The 20,957-nt window shown below is 38.3% G+C and overlaps 1 protein-coding gene across 6 annotated transcripts in view; it reads left to right on the forward strand.

The window, feature by feature from the left end:
* SLC10A7 (solute carrier family 10 member 7) overlaps positions 1 to 20,957 on the forward strand; it is a 260,057-nt gene that overhangs the window by 15,417 nt on the left and 223,683 nt on the right. For 5 of the 6 annotated variants that reach the window (XM_034661552.1, XM_034661551.1, XM_002916240.4 and 2 more), the window contains exon 4: positions 2,990 to 3,065. In XM_034661552.1, coding sequence (XP_034517443.1) covers positions 2,990 to 3,065 — 76 coding nt within the window. Of the gene's footprint in view, positions 1 to 2,989; positions 3,066 to 20,957 lie in introns of those variants that run through there. The other variant, XM_019796423.2, reaches the window with a different exon arrangement.

Below are 20,957 nucleotides of genomic sequence, written 5' to 3' on the forward strand. Positions count from 1 at the left end.
TAGGTGGGCAGGCCAGTGATTAATTTAGATGGCAGAGTTCTAGAGATAGAATGTTCTAGGCCTAAGAAAAGAATGTGCAAAGGCTGTAAGGGAGGAATAAGCCTGGTGTGTTCTAGGGTCAGGAAAATGATGTTGATGGCCAGAGCCTGGTGATACCGAGGGAGAATAATATGACTTGGAGTTGGAAAGGTAGGCAGGGGCCAGGACACACAGAGCCTTGTAGGTCCACGATAAAAGCATTCAGATTTACTCTGCGTGCGACAGAAAGCTACTGGAGGGATTTCAATGAGGGAATGTCATGGTCTGATTTATATTTTCAAATTATTATCCTGACTGCTGCATGGAGAATAGACAGTAGAGGGACTGAGAGAAGGCTAGGAGAGCAGCTTGGAGGCCCCTGTAGTAAGGTTGTCGTGGAGCAGAGAGAAATGGGCATTGGTGGATGTACTGTAAATTAGAGCTCTCAGAACCTGTGGGGGGATAGGATGTGGAGAGAGGAGGACAGGGAGGAATCAAGGATGACTTCTGGGTTTTGGGTCTGAGCCACTGGGTAATTGGTGGCGTCATTTTCTTAGCTGAGGAGAAACAGAGTAGGACAAGAAGGCGAAATTAAGACCGCTAGTTTGGCCAGATTGAGTTTGAGAGAATGAGCATAAAATTTTCACGGAAAAGCATAAAATTCCACAGAACTATGATGACATCATTTTAGAGTGGCAATGTATGAGGCATATTAAGAACCAGTAGTTACTGAGTGTTTCCCATGTAAAGGGCACTCAAGGAATAGGAAGATATTAACTAATTTTTCGTGTATTCCGGGAACATCCAGGGTAGTTGGATATGTGGGAGATATAAATATAAAATAGTAAGCAACCACAGTGAGGCAGCATATGATTTGTTAGATAAGTGGTGTAATGAGTTAAAGGGTAAGAGGTTCAGCTAAGGTTGTGTATTCCTAAAGTAGAGAGTTCAAAAATCAGGCATTAGTGGGAGGTAAAGATAAAACATTTCCTCACAGCCGCGTTGCAGAAGGCCTGAACTACTGGGCTGAGGAGTTTGGGTTTGCATCTGTAGATGATGGGAAGTTCTTACATGTACTAAACAAGAGAACAACATGCTCAAAAGTGGTCGTTAAGAGAGATGAATCCGACAGCATTGTATTGGGTGTGTTATTAGTAGAGTAGGGCTTATAGTCTCAGGAAGCTAGGATATAATTCTCACCTCAGGATATGAAGCTTGAAGGAGTACACACTTGGCCTAACTAACTCAGGGAAAGTTCTTCCTAGCCCACTTTTTCTCATTGCCCTCCCCAGTTTGAGAGTACACAGTATGTTAACTTGAGGGAGTTGCAGACTCCTACCTCAGGATCATGTTTAAGTCATGGAAATAAATAAATATTTGGAGCAATCCTTCTTACCTTGCTATGTAAAGCGAAAGAGTGCAGGCAGAGAGACCATTCATTTAAAGAAGTGCAAACTTGGGCAAAAAGCATCTGAAGGAGGGTGCTGGTAACAGTCATGGAAAAGAATGGAAAGTTGGTTGTGGTAATAAATTGGTTTATGAGGAGCAAGTGGAGCCCCATGTAACTCCAAAGTTTCAAATTTAATAGTAGAAAAAAATACCAAAACTATCCCATTGACAGAAATAAGTAAAGTTAGAGGTGAAATTGATTTTTTAGAAAATATTAGACATGTTTAGTTTGAGGTGGCAGTCACAGGCAGCTACAAATTTGGAGATGGTGGTCAGGGCTAGAATGTAATGGCAACAGGACTCATTTTGCTGTTTCTTATTTACATTTGTGTATTGAATATCCTTGACGGTAGGAATAGGAATATACTGTGTAGGATCCTAACTTGTGTAGGACATGCTTATGTAGTATCCTAACTATAGAATGCATATGGAATATGTATTCACTATATAGTTTAGGGATTTTTTTTTTTTTTAAGACAGGGGAACTCTGCTTTTTTGTACATACAAGGGAAGGGGCCAGAAGAGAGGGAAAGGTTGAAAATACCTGAGAGGACCTGTTCCTAGTATTGGTAGTAGGAGAGATAGAAGGCAGAGAGGCTAGAATAGTAGGCCTAGATAAGTCTTTGAACCTGGATTCCAGAATAAAAGTTTAATCCTTAGTAGGTGGCTTTGTGAATTTGGACAAGTTATTTAACTTCTCTTTTAACTTCAGTTTTCAGTAAAATGAGAATAATAATAGAATTTATCTTAAATACTTGTGAGGAAGAAGTGAGTAAAGTATCTAGAATATTATCTACTACAAATGGTAAATGCTTAGTAAGTATCAGTGATGATAATAGTGAGGATCATGAGAAAGTCTCAGAGATTGGGAATTGATAATAAGACAGACAACTTAAGGTCTTTTTGGGAAAATAGATCTTAAAAGAAGACTTGAACTGGAAATTCTATTAAAAATGTTTTCTCATGTTTTCAGTCAAAATGAATTAAAGCTTTTCTTTTTCTTTTTTCTAATTTCAGAGGTAATGTAAATTCATTTCATAAAGCTTAAACGATACATTCTTACAATAGCGAGTAGGGGTCATCTGGAATCCTGCACTTAAAATCTGTGTCCTCTGTTCCCTATATGAATTTTCTATTTTTAGTCAGGCCAGCTACTCGCTATGTCTAGAATGTATATTTGATCTATGTAGAAAGTATATCCATGCTTTGGATGATAAGTAAGGTTTTATATCTTTAGTATTTACATTTACTACTCAGTTTCATTTGCCTGTTATGCAGTGTGTTTTCTATCCTAAACTAAGAGAATAGACTTCTTGTCATGATCTGGGGAATATACACGTAATTTAATAAAAACTAAACTTAGAATAGGTACTAGAGTTTACTACAGTTTGAATCTAAGAAGTAAATGATTATGTCATGCTTGTTCTTTAATGATGTTATAGCAACATGAGCATGTTAGTTTGGGAATTGCTGTTTATAATTGAAAAAAAACCTTATAATTGCATTTTCTTTTATTTTCCAGTTTGCAGACAGTAGGTTGCATGCCTCCCCCTGTGTCTTCTGCAGTGATTTTAACCAAGGCAGTTGGTGGAAATGAGGTGAGTCATAGGGTTAACTTTATTTAAACGTAAGTAGATGCTTTACTTTTATTTTATATTTTATTTTTAAATTTTATTTATTTTTATAATGAAGAAGTGTCACAGAAAACACATGAACGTAGCTAATGAAAGAAGTGTAATTAATTCATCATCATTAATTCAGATGATGCTAAAATTAATGTTGATGAGTGGAAGTTAAGATTTCAAAGAGAGGAGCAAGGGAGGTAAATGAAATAGAGATAGTGATTTTTCTATCTCAGTGGGAAGTTGGGAGACAGAAGACAAGCAATCCAAGGAAAGGTACTTTTCATCCAAGACCGATGAGCTGAGGATACCTCTGTGGCCATTCCTTAGTTCTTAAAAAATTTATAGCAAACTTAATTTGTAGAGAAAGGGTCAATATACATTTAATGACAAGTAAAGATTATATAAAAAGGAGAAATGAGGCAACGTTTCTTTTTTTTTCTTTTTTAAGATTTATTTACTTATTTATTTTAGAGAGAGGGTGCGGGGGGGGAGGGGCGGGGTCAGGGCGGGGGTGCGCAGACGGAGAAAGTATCTCAAGCCTACTCTTCTGTGCTGAGCCGGGAGCCCTACATGGGGCTCGATCTCATGATGCTGAAATCATGACCTGAACAAAACTAAGAGTCCATGGCTCAACGGACTGCACCGCCCAGGTGCCTTGAGGCAAGATTTCTGAGATGAGTTCAAAAAGATTATTCAGCAGCTGGGGGACTGTGGCAGAGTGCTTGTATATTAGGACAACAGTCGTCCAAATCCGGGCTACTTAGAGGTGGTTCCTCTTGGCTAAAAGGCACTGCAGCTCCATACTGAGGGACTTTGCTCCCTGATAGCTCATTCCTCCTTTTCCACTTGCAGTTTCTCATTCAGAAAAGAATACTATTCAAGAAGGGAGGATATAAGGAGTTCCTACTTCAAAAAAAAAAGAGGTTTCTGCTTCCATTTATTCCTAGGATTTTGCTTTCTTAGCATTTGTTTTTATTTTCATCCACTTTATTTATTTTGAAAATATTTATTAAGTACCTGCTATATTCTTCTTAGAAATAGTTTTATTGAATTATTATGGACATACATTTAAGCAATTTAATGTTTTGGCATATGTATACCTGTGATACCACGACCACAATCACGATCATGAGCATACCCGACACCCTCAAGACTCTCTTGTGTTCCTTAGTAAACCCTCCCTCCTGCCTTTCTGAGTGTTCCTCTTCCCTAGGCAACCACTAATCTGTTTTCTGTCATTGTAGATTAGTTTGTCTTTTCTAGAGTTTTATATACTGGAATTATACTGTGTGTGTGTGTGTGTGTGTGTGTGTGTTTACACACATATAATACTTTTTTTCTTTTCTGGCTTCTTTTATTCACCATAATGATTTTGAGATTCATCTATGTGGTATGTATCAATAATTCAGTCCTTTTTATTGCTGAGTATTATTATTTTTATGGGTATACCATAATTTTTTTATCTTTTCACCTGTTGATGGACATTTGGGCATTTTCCACTTTGGGGCTATGAGCATTTGTGTACAAAACTTTTAAGTGAATTGTGTACTTTCATTTCTCCCGGGAATACTTAGGAGTGGAACGTTTGGGTCATCTGGAGGTGTATGGGTTAGCATCTTTCAACCAAGGAAAGAATCACGAATAAATAGGTTTAAGTCATCTCTAAATAGCTTCTGAAGTGGACCATTTCTGTCAATAAACAAGCACTCTTCTTTGACCACAGGTGTATATTTAACTTTTTAAGAAATTGCCAAGCCATTTTCCCACGTGGTCGTACCGTTTTACGTTTCAAACAGCAGTGTCTGGAGTTCCAGGGCTCCATATCTCAGCAACACTTGGTATTGTCAGTGTTTTTAACTTAGCCATTCTAATATATATCTAGAGGTATCTCGTTGTGGTTTTAATTTATATTTCCCAGCTACTAATAATGTTGAGCGTTATTATCTTTCATATGCCTACTTACTATACATGTCTTCTTTGGTGAAATATCAAATCTTTTGGCTTTTTTTTTTTAACTAGGTGGTTTATTTTCTCATTGATCAGCTTTTTGAGTTTTATATATTCTAGACACAAGTCCTTCATAGATATATGCTTAGTAAATTTTTTTTACCAGTCTGTAGCTCATCTTCATTTTCTTACCAGTGTCTTTTAAAGAGTAGGATGGTAATGAAGACAGTAAATGTGGTTGGATTCTGGATGTATTTTGAAAGCAGAGGATATGCTGGTGAATTGAATGTGAAATATGAGAGAAAGAGGGGGGTCATGAATGACTCCAAGACTTTTGATTGAGTAGGTGAAAGAATGGGGTTGCAGAGGGTTTTTATCACAAATGGATGTTGTACTTTGTAAAATGCTGTTTCTGCATCTATGGAACTGATCGTATGGTTTTTATCCTTTCTCTTATTGATGTGACGTATCACACTGATTGTCTTACGAATATTGAACCACCCTTCTATCACGGGAATAAATCCCACTTGATCATGGTGTATGATTTTTTAAAAATATATTGTTGGATTCAGTTTGATAATATAATAATTTTTGCATTTATATTCATGAAAGATATTGGCCTGTAGCTCTCTTTTTTTTGTAGTGTCTTTATGTGGTTTGGGTATCAGGGTAGTGCTGGCTTCATAGAATGAATTTGGAAGTTTTCCTTCCTCTTGTATTTTTTGGAGTAGTTTGAGAAGAATGGGTACTAACTCTCTTTAAACATTTGGTAGAATTCGCCTGTGAAGCTGTCTGGTCCTCGATTTTGTTTTTTGGGAGTTTTTTGTTTACCGATTCAATTGCATTGCAATAATTGGTCTGTTCAAATTTTCTATTTCTTCCTGCTTCAGTTTTGGTAGGTTATATGTTTCTAAGAATTTATCCATTTCTTCTAAGTTGCGCAATTTTTTGTCATATAGGTTTTCTTAATATATTCTGTTACAAATGTTTGTATTTCTGTGGTGTTGGTTGTTATTTCTCCTCTTTCATTAGTAATTTTATTTATTTGGGTCCTTTCTCTCTCTCTTTTTTAATGAGTCTTGCTAGAGGTTTGTCAATTTAGTAGATCTTTTCAAAGAACCAGTTCTTGGTTTCATTGATCTGTTCTATTGTTTTTTTAATCAAAGGGTAGTTAAAGCAAAAATTGGATGAGATTACTTGCAGAGAGAGCATAGTTAGAAAAGAGATGAGGTTCAAGGACTGAGCCCTGAGACCCTTCAACATTAAGAGGTCAGAACTAGAAGTAACCAGGAAAGGCAACAGAGAAGATTAGACAGAAGAAAAAACAAGAGTGTGGTATCCTGGAAGCCAGGTTAAGAAAGTATTGGAAGGAGGGGGGGATTCTGATCAGCCGTTTAAAATTTTGCGGATATAACTTGTGCAAGATGAATTCTGAGAATTGACCATTGAATTAAGCTATGTGGAGGTTACTGGTAACTTTGACCAGAGTGGGTTTGTGGAGTGTAGGGGTTTCAAAAGCTTGTTTGGAATGGGCTCAAGGAACAATAAGAGGAGAGGGATTATAAATGCGGAAATGACAGTATTTTTTTTTTAAGATTTATTTATTTATTTTAGAGAGAGAGCATGAGCAGGAGGGACAGAGGGAGAGGGAGAGAGAATCTCAAGCAGACTCCCCACTGAATGCTGAGTGGGACTCAATCTCATGACCCCAAGATTACAACCTGAGTTGAAACCAAGAGTAGGACACTTAACTGACTGCACCATGCAAGTACCCCAGAAATGACAGTATGTTTCTAACATGATGGGGATTATATAGTTGCGAGGAAGCTGCTGATTTAAGAGAGTGCTGAAGCAATTTATTTGGTCAAGAGAAGGGTATGGGTTTGCATGAGTTTCAGTAGGAGCTTGGATCGTTTATTGATGATAACAGGAGAGAAGACAGAGTGTGTGGATACAGATCCATGAAAGTGGGTAGAAGGGGTGCACTTGGGAGTTTCTGATGACTTTTTGTTTCTTAGCTCTCTTCTCATTTTCCTTGTTATCTTCTGATTTTCATTTTTTTCTCAGCAGCTGAGAGGGATGATGGAGTAGGTGGTATGAATGTTTGAGATGAGAGGGTAAAATGTGCAATTGCCATCTAGGAGAGTGAATTAACTGGAGAGTATGGGAGCATTGCTGGAAGCACTAAGGATCCAGCTGAGACCTGTGGTCACACACTGCAAATGAAGCCAGGCATCATGTTCTGTGTTTTCTCTTAGCCACATTTAGTTTCTTGGTTGTAGGAATGGAATTGGCAGAGAGCTGGATTTAACCAGTGTTTCATCGTGCTGGGTAGCTCTTTTTACTTGCCATGTAATTAGTGAGCTAGAGGGGTTGCAGGAGTCTTAGACTAGTCTTTGCCATGATTATCTTTCTACTGCTTTGAAAGAATTTGAGGAAAGGGTCTCTTTTGGTATATCTGGGACCAGCGTTAATTGGCTTAAAGGTGTCATTTATCTCTTTCTCTCTGATGTGATTCCCTTAAGAGCTTTAAAACTAAAAAACCTTTTTGTTCTCTGATGACTTTTGGCAGAAGTTCAAAGTTCACTCATTTTCTTGACATTAACATATAGCATTAGACATTGTATTTACATGTTTATTCCCCAGTAGATATTTAAATTATTTACATTAATGTTGCATGTTAATAATGTTGAATTTATGAATATCTCATTTGTTTCCTAATATCATTGGTCTAAGTTTGTTAAATGATTATATTGTGCAACTTTATCATTATCAAGCAGTTTTGTAGTCCTGGGGAGTAAGTTGCAATTTTTCATAGAAATTGAAAATTGAGCTTGCAAAGTCCAGTTGGGTCGTATCTTTTGATATGAAATGAATAGACTTTTTAAATATTTACATCGGATTGTGGAAGAAAGTGATCTGCAAGTAAAGATATTAGATAATTTTAAGTTGAATGTTTCTCTAAAGTAATGTATATAAGCTTTTGCTGAAGTAAATGTAAAGGGAGATTAATCTTTTGTATAATGTATTGGAAATAATCTAAGCGAAGGATGCATTGTAAATGGGTGCATGTAAATGAAAAGGTCCAAAAGCAGAGTCCACTGTCAGCTGCCATTAGGAAAGGTTTTGATTCTCCTGCTCTGTGATTCTCCGCTCTGCCTTGCACGCCGCAGACTTACACCCTCATGGATTTCAACATGCTAGCAAAACTGCTGGGCACACTTCGTGTCCCACTGTCCTTTCAAACTGACTGGACTCCGCAGTGGTTGTGACATGTAAGAAAACTTTTTTCCTTCTAGGTTTTGTGTCATTAAACTTTTTCCATTTAGTTTATGCTCTCAAATATTTGTATCTACATCTGTAGGATAAATACACATGTTTAGGATACACTCTCATGTATCAAAGGAAATGGGAGACAGTGTAGCCTATTTGTATTTAATGATTTGGGGAATGGATGAATATGTAATAGTGTCAGTTGAAATGATTTTCTTTTTACTTTGCAAAGTTGTTCTATATCATAGAAGGAACCTTTTGTTTGAAATGCTTTTTCCATAAAACTGTTGGTTACCAAAAGGTTTTGTCATGAATTCAAAGTTACTGCATTTCGTAAGCTCACAGCTTGTACTTTGGCAAGAAATAGCCTTATTACTTGTTGTTAGAGTTAACAATTTTTGTTTTTTAAGTTAGATTGTTTTTGTTTCATTGAGCCAACTAGAGTTTATAATCATTTTTAGCCGCCAAAGGAAGGAAACGTATGTGCATAGCAATGCATATATGCTGGAATGTGAGCATATCCTGTAAGTATTAAAATGAGACTGTTTAAGGGCATAGCGTCAGTCAGTATTTTGTGGCTTTTAAATTTTAAACTACTTTCATTTGGATATTAGGAACACGGCTTGGTTCTTTTTTGTGATCATTATTTATTCATTCCAGCATTTTAAATGCAACTTTTCAAGGCTGCAAGATGATAGGGTGTGCTGTTGACATGGTCCGATTGGTGGTTATGTGGTAGTGTGTGTGTTTGTGTGCGTGCGTATGTGTGTGTGCATGTGGGCACGCACGTGTGTGTGTGCATGCACACATGTGATTTTAGTTCCTTTTTTAAATAATAGAAAAAGTAATAAGACTTGGTGAACCCTAATTCATTGCCAAATATAAGGAAGTGATAGATCATGTTTTCTATTTTATTCTAACATGGGAGACATGAGATAAACACTTATTCTTTGTTTAACTCTGTATACATTTGTTTGGTTTAAATTTATGTTCCTAATGTAAAGTCCTGTGGTAAAAGATACGATTTTTCCCCCCAAAACTTTACAAATGTTTAAAATCTTATGGGACTTACTAAAGGAATCATTGTATTTAAATTCAAGGAACTTCTGCCTTGTAGTAAATACCACAGGGATTATGAAAGAAGTTTCTCCTTTAAGAAACTGTATATTATTTTTCCAAGTTTGGAGAGAGTTATGTGTTTTCCGTGCTGTTGTTATAGAGGTATTTCATTTCTCTATCACTTATGCTGCTGCTTCATGAAAAAAGCTAGAAAGGTAGGGTGTGGGAAAAGTTTATGCTATCTTCCTTTGCTTCAGTATTTCTTCTTTTGCAAGCTGAGAAGGGGAAGGATTAATGGCCAATACCTGAAAATGTGAAGTAAATAACTGGGACTTGGTTCCTGAGTGAAGTTGCAGAGCTGTATAGCTTCGTACAATTTTGTGAGTCTGAACATTAAACCAAGTAGGAGAGAAATATAATTAACGATTTCTGCCTTCAAATATCTGAAGGAAAAAATAAAAAGAAAAGCATTAAGAATCATAATAAATAAAAATCAGGGCAAGATAGGAAGGAGTTTCCAGTGAGGTCTGAAGAGTTATGCTAAACTCTGTTTTATCTGTGTTTAAAGCTAAGCCTGGTAGTTTGAGCTGTGAAAATAAGGCACCTCCACCCCTAAAAGCAGTGTACTGATTACATGCATGTGATTTATGTTGGTTTGTTTATTTCTTGTTTCTCAAGGTGAATCCCACAGATCACCCGTACCGGCATTATGGGTGGGTGATTAGGGGGAAAAAATCCTTATCCCTACCATAGATCTATTGAATTCGAATGTGTGGTGGATGATCCTCAGGATTCTCCCTTTAAAAATTATGAATTATGTCTACAAAAGGTGTGTAAAACATACATACAGCTTAAAGCATAATAAACACTGTTTTGTTCGCTCGCCATCTAGCTTCAGAAATAGAATGTAAGACTCAACCAGAAGTTAAGCTCCCACCTTATGTAGACACTGTCTTCTACCCCAGGGAATAAAATGGAGAATGAGATCTGCCTTCAAAAGCCTACATTTAGTGCGATATTACACTATCCAGAACCTCTCTTTCATGTTATAAACCTCACAAAAATAGATAAAATGGTGAAATGGCTTTGTATTGGCCCATTTTTGACAAATAATTGTTTTCCCTTTTTAGTGTAGAAAAAAACTAAAATGCACCCCAAGTGAGTTGAGCCCTACTCACCTATGTAGGACAGCCAGACTTCCATTTAGGAATCTGGACTGTGTTTGCTTTTTGTAGGCAATAGGCTGTTCCCTTGCGGAGTCTGCTTCTTTTAATGTAAACATATTTAGTTGGCATTTTTTATTATATTTTAATTAGCAGGTTGAAGGATTTTAGAACCCTTTGCTAGTCATGTAGAATTCCAAATACATTTCAAAGAAATGTTTTGATTTCAGGTATAGCAGAAAGGTGATTAAGTTAAGAGGTGTTTGTGTGTCTGTGTGTGTCTGTGTGTGTCTGTGTGTTTAATTTCATCAATGGGGCTATTGCCCAAATCTCTTCAAAGAAAATTTAAGAATGTCTCCTGAGCCAAGAAAATTATTACGTGTGGTGAACTCTTTAAGGCATAGACGAAGGTCATGACAGTCTGAGTGTATTTAAAAAAGGTTTTCTATCTGCTTGGAAAGCAAATGAAGCACTCATTACTAACTTTAAAATTAGAGCTATGAGAAGATTTGCGCTAGAGGTGAAAGATCAAGATCATCACAGTCCAAATGGAGACAGAAAGTTCAATTTCTGGCTTATCAGTCAGGCATGAAACATTTCAGGGTTATTTTGCATTATCAGTGGGGAGTTGATCTTGCTAATCCAATGCATGAAGATAAGATTCATTGAAACATTTATAAAGGCCTTTAGAGTAGATCTGATCAGCAGAGAGCAGACTTGAAGTGAGAAGGCAATCTGACCTGTCAGTCACTGTCTCAGCTTCAGCAATCCCTGGGCTTTTCTGTGCCTTGCCTTTCTCTTCTGTTAAATGGGGTCCATTACTGCTTTTTCTTGCGGTGGAAGTTTAATGGCCTTCTGGAGAAATCTTGTATTTGAAAAAGGCTGTCAGTGTTGAGCCCTCTTACAAGCCGGCTTATGGGCACTTATTTTCCTGCAACCTCCTGTGCTCTCTGGGCATTGGTAACCATTCTTCCTCTCTGACAGACGAAGAACAGAACAACAGTAGCAGTGAGAAATTGCACATCCTTACCCTTCTTCCAAAGCTACCTTTGAACATTAGTCTCATCTTCCGTGTGAGGTTAGCATTCTTAGAAGCCCTACAAAGAGTTGCCTGTTTGTTTTAAGCTGCTATAAAACTTGTTTGAAATATACCTAGATTTCTCAAGAATTCTGCGTATAACTGAGAATACTCTCATTTAACCCCTAACGCCTCTCAAGTTGTCTTCCATTTCTACCACTCTAACCAGAAGGGTCCCCTTCATGGTTGGCACTGATCTGTGTTCAATGGATTCAGTGGCTCATTTTCAGTTCTCATCCTCCTTGACTTAACTGTAGCCTTTGACACCATGCCTACTTGGCCTCTTGCATCCTTTGGCTTCCTTGACACTCTTCTCTCCTAATTCTCTTCCTCCTGTCTCTCATCGTTCCTTTTCTTCCCATCTGGCTCCTTTTCCAACCTAATGGGAATGTCTTCCAGGGACCTGATCTTCAAACATCTTGTTTAGCATTGCCAGATTCCCATTTCTAGGTCCTTCTCTCTGTAGCTGAAGTCTTTTGACCCCCACCTTTCAGTCTGTCTCTGCCTCAGACATAAGGACCAGTCCTGTTCATGGGTGAGAAGTATTTAAACCATGCCAGCCTAACACGCTGTGGCGCAAGACCACCACCTGTGCTGCTAGGCCATCTGACCTTTAGCAAAGGACGCCTTTGCCGAGGAATCAAAGCAGGTGTTTGAGTCCTGCTTTTACCATTACTCACCTAGTGGTCTCAGTGGTCATCAGGTAAGCCCTGGACCTCTCTGAGCCTTGGTTTCCTCATCTGAGGGGCAGTAGTATTTGCCTCCCTATTTCATTGGATTGCTCACAAGGATCTTGTGAAATCGTGTGCAGAAGTACCTATAAATTGCTCAGGAACATATCAGGCAAGCATCAGCATCATCTTTGTAGAGATTTGTCACTGATGAAATCACCTAGTTATCATTGCTTTCTCAAGAATTTGATCTTCTGAGTTTGCTCATTTACTCACTTCATTCATTTGAAAATATGTGTTGAGTGCTTGCCATAGCTTGCTATATATAGTACCTGCAAAGAATTTTCAGCTTAGTAAGTGATACAAAGCATAAATAGTAAATTGCAATATCAGATGGCTAGGGTTTAAATAAATTTAATAAGCTGGATAATCCCAGTTTATTAGTTTGTATTAGTTTATATTATAGGTCTTCAGTATTTTTATATAAATATTTCTTGCCGTAACTTAGAATATTAGTCAGATATTCAAGATTACCTTCTGGGAATGAAAGGGCGTGGGGAAACATAGTAGTAGTAGAAAGGTTGCTTTGGGAATTTAGAACCAGATAAAGGGGAGTGAACAGATTTGCAGGATGTTTCCTCTAAACTGTTAGGCCTGGAAAACCACCCTGGTTCTATTCCAGCCAACACATAAGCCAACCACAAATACAGTCAGGTTACCATGTCTCCCGTGAACATTTCTACATAAACATTGACATTTTGTTATCTAATTCTTTGTCAGTATCAGAATGTCTGCATATATTAGGACCCACATAAAACATTTTCAATAATTTGGTTTATTTCAATTAATTACATTTTAAATATCAAACTTCCTTTTTAGGGAACTACCCTGGGTTCATTACTGATCTTGAGGAAACACTAGTTTAAACAACACACTTACAGCTTTTTTCTTAGCTAATCTAATTTGATTAATATTCATATTTGTTGTATCTAATTATAGAGAATTTGATTATTTTCACCTTTATTTTCAAATTCTGGGCATATGCCTTTTTTAGGTTCCGTGTCTTATCTGTGCATTGACTGCATGCGAGTTACTCATGTATTTATATATATTTATAAAGTTGTTACTACTGGAAATAGGAGACTTACTCAGTAATTTGTTGAACCATGGAGTTATGGAAATATCAATAAATTGGATGTGAGAAGACTTAGTTTCTTCCCTAACTAACTCTGTGATCTTGGGTATTCTCTTTTGTAGCTTTTTAATTGATTGTATGTAGACAGGGCTGTTTTATGTATTTATATATGTATGTATGTATTTATGTATGTGTACATTTATTTATTTTTCTCCAAGTTTTAATTTAAATTCCAGTTAGTTAACATGCAGTGTAATATTAGTTTCAGGAGTCAGGGTTGTTTTATTTTGTTTTTAATTTTTATTTATTTATTTTTTTTAAGGATTTTGTTTTAAAGTAATCTCTGTACCCAACATGGGGCTGGAACCTACAACCCTGAGATCAAGAGTCACACGCTCCACTGATTGGGCTGAGCCCGCCAAGCACCCCAACAGGGTTGTTTTAGATGAAAATACTTTGGGGAAAAAAAATAAAAGGACCAGTGTATTTGATTTATTTAGTTTTCGATTGAAAAATAGTCGACACACAATGTTACATTAGTTTCAGGTTCAGCACAGTGATGTGACAAGTCTGTATGCTATGCCATGCGGGTGGAGCTACCATCTGTCATCATACAACGTTATCATGATACCACTGACTCTATTCCCTGTTCTGTGCCTTTCATCCCCATTACTTATTCATTCCATGACTGGAAGCCTGTACCTTCTACTCCCCTTCACCCCTTTTGCCCATCCTATCACCCTCCCTCTGGCAGCCATCAATTTGTTGTCTGTGTTTATGCTAATAGGATGTGGGAGGATATGGGAAGTTGTTTGCTTCTTGGTGAGATATGATCGACTTTATTGTATTAATTGTAGATCTTTATGCTTTCTAAACTTAACTTTCCCTATGAGATTATATGCTTCATAAAAAAGGATTATATTATACATGTATCTTTCATATGAAGGTATTCAGCATCTATCAGACTAAAGGAATCAACCTTAATCTACTGCATTGCTACAAACTTTGAAAATGATCCTTTTAAACTTTACTTGCATTATGAAGACATCAGCTGTGTCTCCTAAGTACCTAATGAGAACATCCTGCTTAGTGCAATAAGATTTTTCAAGCAGATTATTTATGACCAAGAACACTTGGATCCAAACTAATGGTCTGAATATATTGAGTGGGACTGAGCTGCATACTAATCAAATGATGAGATATTGGATTTGCAGGGCCCTCTAAATGAGCGAGTCTCAGTTTTTTTCAAAACACAACCCACAGATAGAAATTGAAAAGTTCCCAAAGTATAGTAACTCTATTGTGTCATTCACTCTCTCTTCTCCTGTTCCTTCCTCCCCTTCCCCTCCACCTTCTCCTTTCTTTCCCTTCCTTTTCCTTTCCTCTCTTTCATTTTGGAAAGAAAATGCCAAGCAGTACTCACTAAATTGATTTTGTGAACTACAGTTTGAAAAATACTTTCCTAAACTGTAGTGGAAATCTGCCATCCATATTTCCTCTTGAGCCGGTTCTTCTGATCCTCCCGACAAACTTACTGGCCTTTTGGTCTGTTCCCTGGGGGGTTCCTGGCCATCTGTCACTTGTAGCTGGCTCCTTTGGTATTGACCCTCAGACCACTTTGGGAACTTTGTGTCTCTGATCAATTCTTCTCCTGTTGGTGGTCAGTTCATTTGAGCAGTCTGCTGCAGTACCGACCTCTTCATCCCCCAGGTCTCCCAGATGAAGTCCTGCTTATCGGTCAAGGCCGAAGTCAAATACCACTTCCTTTTCCAGAAGCCTTTACAGATGCTCAGTCAGAATTAATCTTTCCTGCCTTCCATGGTACTTCTTTTGTGCCTCTGTCATGACACTTACCTTTATCAGATATTTTTGCTTGTGTCTGGGTCTCCAACCAATTTTAGAAATTTCTTTTCAGGAACTGCTTTTCTTTGATCCTTTTAATACTGTACAAGAGCATCCATAATAACAATGGCAAAGGAAGATTTGGGGAAGCTAGAGAGTGACTCCAGTTTCATCATAGTCATATAATGGTCCCAACGGAATTGTTCAGAAGAACGATGAAGTCACTTACCTGACAGTAATTTCCATAAGTTTGTGTTCTCAATCTCTCCTTCAAGAATATTTTTATACACTTACTGTGCTCGAATAACATGGGATAGACTTGAACAATATTCTGTCTAGATTAGACATACTTTCTCATCAATGCAAGTACATTTTAAATTTTGTTGAGAGAGCTTATTGTGGGAAGTTTTCAGGTGATGCTTCATAGTGTTGCTTAATGATCCTCACACATTGACTCTAGGACAGTGTTATTACAAAGTTCCAGTCTAATTACAATTACATTAAATTCACACTGTTTTGAAAGTGGTATACTTTCTCAAATAGTACCAGAATAGTTTAATTCTGAAAAACAGTCTGAGAAATTAACTGTATGAGGCAAAGCGTATTTATATATTTATACATACTCCTGTTTTTTTAAATGCATATTGAGTTAGCCTAAGAAAAACATTTTTCAATTTTTGTGGTTCTCCTTATCAGGGACAACAGGGAATAACATGCCTTAATTCTCACTTAAGTTTACATTAATTCCCTATCAAAATAAGCCATTGTAAATACTCATTACATTTGCGCTCTGCCTTTGTGGGTGTGCATTTATTCTTTTTGTTCGTCCAAGGTGTGATACTTCCAGTTCCGCAGTAGTTTTAATTACCAGCTATTCTGCTGTGTGTTTGCATACTTGCCATCGAAAAGGTGGGGTACAAGGGCACCTGGGTGGCTCAGTCAGTTAAGCATCTGCCTTTGGCTCAGGTCGTGGTCCTGGGGTCCTGGGATCGAGTCCTGCATTGGGCTCTCTGCTCAGCGGGGAGCCTGCTTCTCCCTCTGCCTCTGCCTCTCTCTCTCTCTGTCTGTCATGAATAAATAAGTAAAAAAAAAAATCGTAAAAAGGTGGGGTGCATAGTCGCCTTTTCATATGAAAAATGAGAGCTGGCATTACAATTAAAAAAGGATCTACTATGCTCAAGTAGTCTATAGAGGTGTGAATTCTGTTGGGAGATCATCATCTTTTGTAGGTAAGCAAAGATAGAGTTTTGTTGGAGGAATTTTGTAGTTCTCTTTAAAAATTTTTCATTTTTAAATTGTGTTAGAAATACTTCTGAGGGTTAAAAAAGAGCCTACTTTAAGAAACAGGTGGCCTATGGTTGATGAAGTTTTAAGACTTCAGGCCGAATTCATTATAAATTGACTATCAATAGAGAAAGAGGAAAGAAGTTAATTGAGTTAGAAGCTTGTTTACTAAATAAAGGAGCCTTTCCCTAGTTGGAAGGAGCCTAACCTCAGATTTTTACTAAGTCTTTTAGGGGTGTGAAGAAATGCTAGCGTTTTTCTGCACTTCCCTAATTTCTGACCTGGAGGGATAAGAAAGGGCACAGCAGGATAATGGAATGATTCAGAACTACAGTAACGCACCATCCGGAAATCACTGTTGTTGTGGGCAATCTCTGTGCCCTAAGTGGATTTAGCTAGCTGCTAACCCACACAGTAAGAGAAACCTACAGGGGCGCCTGGGTAGGGCAGTCGTCTGCCTTCGGCTCAGGGCGTGATCCCGGCGTTCCGGGATCGAGTCCCACATCGGGCTCCTCCGCTGGAAGCCTGCTTCTTCCTCTCCCACTCCCCTGCTGTGTTCCCTCTCTCGCTGGCTGTCTGTCGCATAAATAAAATAAAAATCTTAAAAAAAAAAAAAAGAGAAACCTGCAATCATAGTAGGCTCTTGTCATCAGAATAGTAATAGCCAGGGCTCTTACAGCACATGATATGTGTCAGTCCTTGTCCTCAGGGCTTTGCACGCATCAGTTCCTTTAATCCTTTTAACAACGTTTGCGTTAGGTTACTATTATTATCCCCATTTTACAGATGAGAAAACTGACACAAAAGAGATAAGAAACTTGTCCAGCGTTATGTAGTGCAGAAGCAGAGCTGGGAGTGATTGTAAACTGAGCACTTTCGTTCCGGTGCCTGTGTTCCTATCCTTCCCTTTTTGGCCAGTCCCTCAGTTTACACTGGAGCTAGGACAGGTGCACTGAAACTCTCCATCTATATGTGGCTTAGTGCCCCAACTACCTAGGTCAGAAAAATAAAGGTTGACCTATGAGTAGACCAAAAAGCCAGTAGTTGGTTAAAAAAATGATCCCTCCGAAGTTGTGTAGGCACTGATTTTTCTACCTGACTGCAAGTCTCACTTCAGGAAGCTTTCCCATCTCTCTGCCAGGGCCTTGTGGTGCTTAGGCCATCAAGGCACATATAGCTCAGCAAAGGCCTCTGTATCTCACTGAAGCTTCTTCCATTTGACGGCAAGGAATGTATATTTCTTATTTACAGTTGTATAGTGTCTAGTGCAGTATTTGGCATATGTCAGGGGCACAATAAATATATTTGAATTGATTCATGTTTGTGAAGAATTTGTTTAAATCTAGCTCTATCCAGGTCTTGATTTAAAGAAGTCTTATTAAGGCAAGAATTCATATCTAGTTATATTTGTCCTATATTAAATAAACTTGTGGAAATATCATAAACTTTTATATAAGAATCAAGATACATGGTTGGCTGTCTCTTGCAATATATATATTTTTAAAATTTTATTTATTTACTTGACAGAGAGCTCAAGCATGAGTGGGGGGAGGAGCAAAGGCAGAGGGAGAAGCAGGCTCCCTGCAGGGAGCCTGACATGGGGCTGGATCCCAGGACCCTGGGATCATCACCTGAGCCGAAGGCAGATGCTTAACTGATTGAGCCACCCAGGCGCCCCGTCTCTTGCAATATTTTTACTTCTCTCAGTTATTCACACCTTTTCTGCTTTGTGTAAACATCAGCAGCTGCAGCCACTTATATGGTGGCAACCTCCAAAATGGCAGGCATGATGCCAAGAAGGAAATAAGACTTGTAATGCTTGGAAGGAAATAGAAGACTTTCATATGGTTGATTGGGCCTGGAAGGAAATAAAAGGCTTCTGTAAGGTTGATCTTGTATTTTCAAACCTGTTAAGTGGTGAAAAACATACACAGACATTTTAGTAGCTGAATGGGACCTTGAGCCTGTCCTCTTCCCTTTTTAATTTCAGATAGTCTTAAACTATTTAGTCAATTATCTCATGTGGGAAAAATGATTTTGACATTAGAAGACATTAGTGGATACTTGATAAATATTTTTGTTTGGCACAAATGATGAGGTAAAACATTCTTTTCCTTAAAATGAGTGGTGATTTTTTTCCTATGGAAATTTCAGTATATGTAGAATTAAAATATATGTAAGAATACTTCTTTAGGTTGTCTTCTGTGGTGATAAATACATTTTAAATTACTTTGCATATTTTGTAAAATACTTTTACCTGTATTTTCTCTTTTGAACTTCCTAACAATTATATGAAGTAATTATTACTGGTATTATATTACCCTGATTTTTGTAGTTGGTCAAATTAGGATTTAGAGGTGAGGTGACTTGACTAAAGTCACACAACTAGAAAGTATGGTCTCATTCTCCAGGACACTTTCATCCCATTGTACAATATCTCAAGCAAAAAATCACAGAACACTAGAAATCCTGAAAGAAGGAACACCTTCTGCAAGGAATATCTTGTGTTGGCTATTCATTAAAGGTGGGCGATTTAAAATTGTTCTGAGAGATGAATGTCAATGTACTATTAACTTAAATTATTTCAACACTTGCAATTCACAGAGCACTGAGCTAATATTTTGAGGAGCAGGGAGGTAGCGTACAAAGAGAATCCAACAGTAGTGTGCTTTTACAGAGGTTGGTAATGAAATGAGGAAAATTGGCAGGTGCATAAACAACACGAGAGCGTGCGTTAGCAGGCAGGTGTGGTAAGTAAGGACGGGGCTGAAGAGGTCCCTAGAGCTTGAGTAAGGCCCACAGATTCTGGTTAGAAAGATGGTTCTTGGAAGTCATAGGCTTTCAGGTTGTCCCCCAGTGGTTAGGGAATTTTTTGAGAGGCCTTCCAAGTGGGGTTAAGATAAACTGGTTGGAAGATCCACGAGAATGGGCCCGATGGAAGGGGTGCTGATCGTAAATCCTGTCCCAGTGGTCTGGCCGATCCAGCACGGTTACCTGCCTGTGGGAGCAGGAGTGCAGGCTGGCTGAGGGTGCAATCGCGTTGTGACTGACAATTTCACTGCAAGTGTTGCTTCCTTATAGTGAGTTGGTGACAGAATTATCACTTCACTTTGCCCCATATGAAATCTGAATGGAAAAACCAAACATCCAAATATCCCCACACTAATGGTGTGGGTGGGTCTGTGGTTCAGGTAGGCCAAACCTGTGTGCATCATGGGGGTTGGAGAGTTCAAAGAAAAGCTCACAGAGAGAGTCTTCAAATTCATCTCAGCAATATTCATTCCCTGCCGGGTGAGAAGGTGTAACCAAATCTGAGATTTCCTTCCATACCTCAAACACAAGAGGGCTTTTGAATTTGTTTCGCACCATAGACCCAAACTCCACTGCCAGAAAGCCAATCCTTTCTCGTTCCTGACCTGTTTCTGTTTATCTTTCATCATTGTCTCTCCTTCTTTTCTAATGAATTTTAGTTCCTCTACTAACAGTTCTTAACCAAACTGGACTCGTTAGTAGGTCTCTGCATGGTCCTCTGGCACCTTTGGTATTGTCACTGTCCGTAGCATCATCTTGTCATTGTGTGGTCTCTTCCTTGGGGCATATCTCTGTTTCAGCCTAGAGTGGGACATCTCAGGTTTCCAAATCCTGAACCTGGCCTTACAATGACAAAGACGTGTACTTCCGTAGCACTATCTCTTCTTCCAGAAGCTGTCAGGGTTAATCTATCTGCTCTGGCAATGGACAGGGGATTACCTTCCACACTGGCTCTGTGTATAGCAGGTGTTTGCAGGGTCCACGGGGCTCCATGAGGCATTCTGCCCTCAGCACCAAGATGTTAGGAAGCTTCCTTTGGAATGTGTGACTAATGGTGACTATTTTGCTGTGACCACAAGACCCATCCCAAAGCCTGCTGCTGTCGTGTATCCTCAGGCCTTCCTTCTAGGCAGCCTACTCTTTAAAGTGCTGCTTCCTAAGCCTTCTCAAGATGAATCACTAAGGCTTTATTTGGATATTGCAGAAGTCAAGGAGATAGATGGCCAACTGAGAGGAACTTGAGCTATACTGTAACTCCTTAAAATCTCTGTTCGAGTCAAATCATACAATCTCTTTAAACTCCTTCTTGTATGATTCTGTCGAAATAATTCTAAATTTGGTCTGGGTGTTAGGGTCTGATAGAAAATGGTTTGGTTATCTTGATTTTTACACTTTTACTTCTTTTCTGACATTTTCCTCCCAAGTAGTGGCAAAAGACGGGGGTGGGATGATGGAAAATCATTGACTTCAGTCCATACCTAAGTTACATTCTGTTTCTGCATTGACTCAGTCTAAGCCAACACCAAATATTCACTCATCGGAAGAATCTGCCCAACTCATTTATTTAGTAAGTGCTCAATTCGTACTTAAGGAAATAAAGGA

Source organism: Ailuropoda melanoleuca, chromosome 5 (assembly GCF_002007445.2).
Source record: "Ailuropoda melanoleuca isolate Jingjing chromosome 5, ASM200744v2, whole genome shotgun sequence".
NCBI classification, from domain to species: Eukaryota; Metazoa; Chordata; class Mammalia; order Carnivora; family Ursidae; genus Ailuropoda; species Ailuropoda melanoleuca.